Source organism: Solanum verrucosum, unplaced genomic scaffold (genome assembly GCF_900185275.1).
Source record: "Solanum verrucosum unplaced genomic scaffold, falcon-dt-bn FXZP01000303.1, whole genome shotgun sequence".
In the NCBI taxonomy this organism is placed as follows: domain Eukaryota; kingdom Viridiplantae; phylum Streptophyta; class Magnoliopsida; order Solanales; family Solanaceae; genus Solanum; species Solanum verrucosum.
This window is the reverse complement of record NW_026019911.1, coordinates 525672-532978: the sequence shown is the minus strand read 5'-3', so window position 1 is coordinate 532978 and position 7307 is coordinate 525672. Positions and strand designations below refer to the sequence as shown.

General features: G+C 37.6%; 1 protein-coding gene across 1 annotated transcript; it reads right to left on the bottom strand.

Moving 5' to 3' along the window:
- Positions 1 to 5512: 5512 nt before the first annotated feature.
- On the bottom strand, positions 5513 to 6981 carry LOC125821912 (uncharacterized). Its single transcript, XM_049501274.1, has 2 exons — positions 6376 to 6981; positions 5513 to 6319 (listed from the first exon to the last, which is right to left on the bottom strand). Exons 1-2 carry the CDS (start codon positions 6979 to 6981, stop codon positions 5513 to 5515), a joined length of 1413 nt encoding a protein of 470 aa, XP_049357231.1.
- Positions 6982 to 7307: the final 326 nt, after the last annotated feature.

The window sequence follows — 7307 nt, the reverse complement described above, 5'->3', positions numbered from 1 at the left end:
AAGATTTAGTTCATCAAGCTATGGAGAAAGTGAAAGTCATTCAAGAGAGGTTGAAAACGGCACAGAGTCGTCAGAAATCCTACATTGATGTTAGGAGAAGGAAGTTAGAGTTTGGAGTAGATGATTGGGTATACTTGAAAGTTTCACCCATGAAGGATGTTATGAGATTTGGTAAGAAGGGGAAGCTTAGTCCCCGGTATATTGGTCCTTACAGAATATGTAGTGACCCTTCCGAAATAATATAATCCAATAACTCATGAGATTTTTATGCATATATTGTCCTCACACTAGTAAAAATGATATAAAAAGAATATTACTAACGTCCGAGTACCCAAACTAGGTGGTTCATGTTACACACAATCATACAAAATTAGTGGTAAATTTAATATACTATAAGACTTGGGCTTACACACCCCAAAAGAACAAAACATATAGCCATACTTATATTACAACCCATGGTGACATGATCAAATTAGTCCACAAAATTTTATGTAAATGTACAACACATAGATCATGTACAAGTCCCAAGGTTTATCCAAAATCTAGATGCCTACATGCAAATGTGATCTTCCTTAAGGCTCTCAAAATTTCCATCTCCAATGGCCAACTTCATGCATCCACTCGATCATTCCCTACGATAGAAACAACTATCGCTAAGCATATAGCTTAGCGGTGTAAAAACTATAGGTTCAGAGCCATCAGATTCACCAAGTTAACTTTCTCAAGTCATGGGCAGCACCACAGAAACATAATAGTTAAATCAAATAAACAATATAATGAGAGTATCAAGTTTTATATTTAAAGATCCAAATGTCAAGAATGCTCATAGCACCAATTTCCAAGAGATTCAATAACAAGGCTCACCCAATATATACATCATGTCGTCACACCAAGCACAAGCAGGTATCAAGAAGGGACGGCGCACTGTATCAAGAAGGGTCAAAGCCCAATAATCAAGAGAACCAAGAACCATATTTAAAATGGCTTTCTAGTTCGTACTTAAAATGGACAACTTCCATTCTTAAGACGGACTAAAATCCAGTGTCAAGATGGAAAATGACCGAATCAAGAGGCATGCCAGTAGTGACAAAGTCACAGCCACAAGAAGGAAAAGGTCCCAACCAGAGTGCCAAGTGATCAAACAATCCGTACAAGTAGGCGAGTTACACAAGCGTCTTTAACGTCTTAAAGGATACCAACACGACAATGCAAAGTGACAAGAGGTAACCAAGGTACCAAGATCAACTTTCAAATATACCAGCAGTTAAAAGAGTGAAAGTACAAGTTTATACACAAACCTCAGTGCTTTAGCATAGAAATAGTCCAACACAACTTCACGAGTTCAAACCGTAGACCAACCAACGTATCAAGGTCCTCAACTTGTTCACGAGTATATATAACCTTAAAAATAAAATTAAATAACTTGTTTAGTTCCTAGAAGCTCAATAATGTTGATGTAAAACAGTATTATCATCAAAAGTAAGCTTAGCCTGTACAAATACGACTATGCTCCAAAAACAGTAATTCTGGCCAGCCTAGTACCTCATGTCGCAACTTAGATATGAAAAGGAAAACGGAAAAACTAGACTTTATAACCTTCATGAAAGATGTAGATACATCTCTTAGGGTTGCAAAAAAACAAGAATCACCGCAAAATGTATTTTGTATAAAAAGATATATTCAAAACCCTAACAGCTATACATACAGGATTTCTAATTTCAAAATCTGCACAGAGCATGTCCTATGTTGCGTCCCATATTTCGAATCCATAACCGCTAAATTAGAGTTTTACATAAACGTAATACTTGTACATATACGAATTAGCTTTCCAGATAATATTTATTCACTGTAAACTAAGTTCTATAACTCAGGTTATGCCTAAAATACTTAACACTGCCCAGCTCCAAAACAGATTTTGCCACTTACCAAAGAGAAGGGTGTGTCTCGAACCCAGCCAAAAGGACCAAGTTTTTATCTTGTTATTTTGAAGAAAAAATGGTTAGATAATGTTCTTAGGTTCTTAGACCTCAGGGGAAACGAATTTCACTAGAGGAGGTGTCAAAATATAGTCTCAAGGGTGATGCTTATCACAATGCACAACTCTCTCCAAAAGGTGGCTGCCCAAATAGTTGTGTGCTGCCCAAAATGCATACATATACACCTATATATATATATATATATATATATATATATATCCTTCACCTCCTTTTAAAGTTATACATAATTCCAATTAGAATATTATCAAAATACCCCAATACAATACCTTAAATTACGATCACAGTTTATGCTAAGCAAGTTTTCAATTATCACAAAATTTCAAGTTCCCAAAATGTGAATAAAAGATATTGTAGTAATTAAGGAACGGTAAATCGGCATGCGACTATTGGTTAATATTTAGGGGTGTTACAACTCTCTCCCCCTTAAAGAAATTTCGTCTCGAAATTTACCTTACACTAGTCCCGGAACAAGTGCGGATACTGGGTCCTCATGTCTTCTTCTCTTTCCCAGGTAGCTTCTTTTCCAGAATGGTTCCTCCAAAGTACCTTTTTTAAGGGGATTATCTTGTTTCTAAGTTGCTTTACTTCTCGTGCTTCAATTCAGATAGGTTCTTCATTATAAGTCAAGTCATTCAACAGAAAGAACATGCGATGGATCAGAACGATACCTTCTGAGCATAGAAACATGAAAGACATTGTGGATCTTGTCAATCTCCAGTGGCAGAGCTAATTTATATGCAACTGGTCCAACCCTTTCAACTATATCATAAGGTCCAATAAATCGGGGACTAAGTTTTCCTTTTTGTCCAAATCTCATAATCTTTTTCCATGGAGACACCTTTAGGAATACTTTATGTCCCACTTGATATCCAATGTCCTGCCTTTTAAGATCAGCGTACACCTTTTGTCTATCCGAAGACATATTTAGACGATCCTTGATAATTTTTACCTTGTCCTCTATTTGTTGCACAACTTCAGGACCAACAAGGTTTCTTTCACCTACTTCACTCCAACAAAGAGGGGTCCGACATTTTCTTCCGTATAGGGCATCATAGGGAGGCATTCCAATACTCGATTGGTAGTTATTATTATAGGCAAATTCTATCAATGCCAAGTGTTTGCCCCAACTACCCTCAAACTCCATAATGCAAGCTCGAAGCATATCTTCCAAAATTAGTATCACCCTTTCCGACAGGTCGTCTGTCTAAAGATGGAACGAAGTGCTAAATTTCAACTTAGTACCCAAAGCTTCCTACAAGCGACCCCAAAATCTAGATGTAAACCTTGGGTCTCGGTCAGATACAGTAGACATAGAGATCCCATGTAGTCTTACCATCTCATTAATGTACAATTCGGCTAGACGCTCAAGTGAGTAATCCATCTTGATTGCTAAGAAGTGAGCACTCTTGGTTAGCCTGTCCATAATCACCCATATTGCATCATGATTTCTTTGGGTGCGAGAAAGTCCAGAAACAAAGGCCATAGTTATTCTCTCTCATTTCCATTCCGGCATCGACAAGGGCTGTAGTAAACCAACTGGGACCTGATGTTCTTCCTTTACTTGTTGAAAAACCAAACATTTAGAACTGAACTCCGCAATATCTCTCTTCATACCATTCCGCCAATAATTTTCTTTGATGGTCCGGTACATCTTTGTACCCCCAGGATGCAATGCATATGGTGAGGTATGTGTTTCATTCATTGTTTCTCTCCTCAATTTGTCATCATTTGGGACACATAGTCTATTTTGATAAAATAAGACACCATCCTCTGTGAATGTAAAATCAAGTTTTCCCCCATTTGAACTTCTCTAGTCAATTTTACAAGCTTCTCATCTATATTTTATGCTTCCTTCACATGTTCAAGTAATATTGGCTTTACTTGCAAATTAGCAATAACAGGACCATTTAAATCAGGTGTAAAACAAACATTCATGGATCTTAACTCAAGAAGCAAGGGTAAAGGACTCAAGGAAATGCTTGCGAAGGATTTTCGACCTAAGGCATCTGCAACCACATTGGCCTTACCTGGATGATAATCAATCGTGCAATCATAATCCTTGATGAGTTCAAGACATCTACGTTGTCGAAGGTTTAGCTCCTTTTGAGTACCCAAGTACTTTAAGCTCTTGTGATCAATGAATATATGACATTTCTCTCCATACAAATAATGCCACCATATTTTTAAAGCAAAAACTACAGCAGCAAGTTCAAGATAATGAGTAGGATAATTCAATACATGCGGTTTTAATTTTCGAGAGGCATAAGAAATAACCTTCCCTTCTTGCATCAAAATGCATCTGAGACCATTGTGAGAAGCATCAATGTATACCACATATTCTTTCCCTTCAATTGGTTGAGTAAGTATAGGTGCTTGAGTCAACAAGGATTTGAGAGTTTCAAAGCTCTCTTGGCATTTGTCATTCCAATTAAACTTCACCTCCTTCTGCAAGAGTTTAGTCAATGGAGAGGCGATAATGGAAAAGCCTTTCACAAATCTTCTGTAATATCCTGCTAAGCCTAAGAAACTTCTTACCTCAATTTGACTTTTGGAAGGTCTCCATTCAACAACTGCTTGTATCTTACTAGGATCCACCTTCACGCCTTCTGCTGATACAACATGTCCCAGAAACATCACTTCATCACGCCAAAATTCACACTTGGAAAGTTTAGCATAGAGTTCTTTCCCCTTCAAAATTTGCAAAATAATCTGGAGGTGTTTATCATGGTCTTCACTACTTCTGGAAAATGTTAAAATATCATCTATAAAAACAACCACAAACTGATCAAGATAAGGGTTGAATACTCGATTCATTAGATCCATGAATACCGCAGGAGCATTTCTCAATCCGAATGACATCACAAAAAATTAATAATGACCATATCGAGTTCTAAAAGCAGTTTTAGGAATATCTTTCTCTCTAACACACAGTTGATGATATAAAGACCTTAAATCAATCTTTGAGAATATTTTAGCACCCTTTAGTTGGTCAAACAAATCATCGATCCTTGGTAGTGGATATCTATTCTTGATTGTAATTCAGTTCAATTGTCTATAGTCAATACAAAGCCTAAGAGTGCCATCTTTCTTATTTACGAACAAAAAAGGGATTCCCCAAGGAGAAACACTAGGTCAAATAAAACCTTTCTAAAGAAGTTCTTGCAATTGAGATTTCAATTCTCTTAATTCTGCCAAATCCATTCTATAAGGACTAATAGAAATAGGGGTAGATCCAGGAATAAGCTTGATTGGAAATTCAACCTCTCTTTCCGGGGTTAATCTAGGAAGGTTTTCTGGGAAGACTTCTAGAAAATCACATACAATAGGTATGTCCTTGATACAAGGACTCTTTAGTTATATATCAACTATGTGAGCAAGGTATGCCCTACAACCTTGACGCAACAACTTTCTTGCCAAGGCCGCAGAAATAATAATAGATGTCCATGATCTTTCACCTTGTACAATGATGTGTGAAAATATAGGATCTTTAAAGGTCACATGCTTTGACCTACAATCTACAACTGGATGATATTTATAAAACCAATCCATCCCGATAATAACATCAAATCGTTAAAGGGCATTTCAATCAAATCAGCAGGGAAGCCTATGTTTTGAATCACGAAGGGATAATCTTGGTAAACTCGATTACACACCACTTGATAACCCAAAGGACTTTCAACCAGCACATCATAACTAAGTCTCACAGATTTCACATTTTCAGGAAGAACAAGTGATGAACAAATATAGGAATGTGTAGAACCAGGATCAAACAGTGTAAACACACATAAGCCAAATAAGTGAAATTTATCGACAACCACGTCTTGTCCATCTAGCTCATCCCTCTGCCTCATAGCATAAGCACGTGGAGTAGTCATTTGTCCACTAGCTTGATTAGCTCCACTTGTACATATTGGTTGAGTGTTTTTAGGTCTTGCACCTCTATTAGTTTGAGGAGGATTAATAGAAGGCTTATGAACTGAGCCTTCAGTTCTCAAGGAAGGAGCATTATTAGAATTAGGAAAATCCTTCACTTTATGATCAAAGCTCCCACAATTGAAACATGCACCAAAAGCTCTCCTGCAAGTACCATAATGACTCTTTCCACATTGTGGACAAGTTGGAACACGAGGCTTTCCTTGGCCATAATTTGGAGTGCTAGCTGTAGAAAAATCTGATCTGTTTTGCTTTTGTAGCGGTGGCTTGTTATCACTACCAGCCTTAGAATTATCAAACCTTCCCCTTTTTGATGGACCCCCAAAATCTGGTCTAGGCTTTCGAAATTTGTTTTCATTTCTACTAGCTTCTTCTTTATCAAGTAGTTCCTAAATAAAAGTAGTAGACACTACTTACAAAAGTTTTCATTTTGCAGGATCGCCACATTCTTCCGAATGGAATCATTTAAACCATCTTCAAATTTCCTACACTTGTCTTTTTCCTCATCAATAATACCTCCAGCGTAACGAGAGAGCCTTAGAAACTTCTGTTGGTACTCAGCAATAAACATGCCTCGTTGCCTTAAATTCAAAAACTCCATTATCTTTGTATCACAATAAGCAGGTGGGACATACTTCATACGAAATTCCCTAAGAAAATCATCCCAAGTAAGAACATGAGGTTTTACTTTGGCATTTGGAACACTTACCCACCAATCGTGAGCATCCTTTTGTAATAGTGAAATAGCATACTTAAATTTGGCAACATCGGAACACTCTAACTGCTCAAATACGCTTTCCATGTGCTCCAACCATTGTTCAACATCCGTGGGATCAACAGTGCCTTTAAACTCAACTCCACCCATTTTCCTCATTTTCTCAAAGTTAATCACGTTGGGATCATGCATCGCTTCAGCCATGTGGTGGAAGAATTCAGCCATTTGTTGAAAAGGAGGATTCATGGCTTGAGTACCACGACTCATGTGAGGATGTGAACCAGCTCTTACACCCTGATGGTTTCCCACTTCAGCCCCCACTAGTGTGGGGAACATATTGATTCGAGAAAGGTTCTCCAACCTCTTCTAGTGCATGAGGTTGGGGAACAGAGGTACCTGAACCTTCACGATCAACTTTCATAGGTCGGTCAAAAGGGAATATCACATTTCATTAGGGACATGTACATGATGCATCTGCACTCTACTTGCGATAAAATATTATAAACCATGTAAGTGAACAAAAAATCCAAATAGAACCTTTTTCGAAAGCGAACAAGTATACAAGTAATTCACAGCAAAAGTCCTAGAACCACAAACCTATGCTCTGATACCAACACTTGTAGCGTCCCTTTTGAATTAATATATGCCAATAGCTCATAAGG

Bases quoted from the DNA above. Each gene is read 5' to 3' on its own strand.
- LOC125821912 (XM_049501274.1), bottom strand. From the start codon at position 6,981: ATGTTCCCCACACTAGTGGGGGCTGAAGTGGGAAACCATCAGGGTGTA. The intron at 6,320-6,375 runs GTGGCGATCCTG...ACTTTTATTTAG, and splicing joins ATGATTCCATTCGGAAGAAT to GAACTACTTGATAAAGAAGA.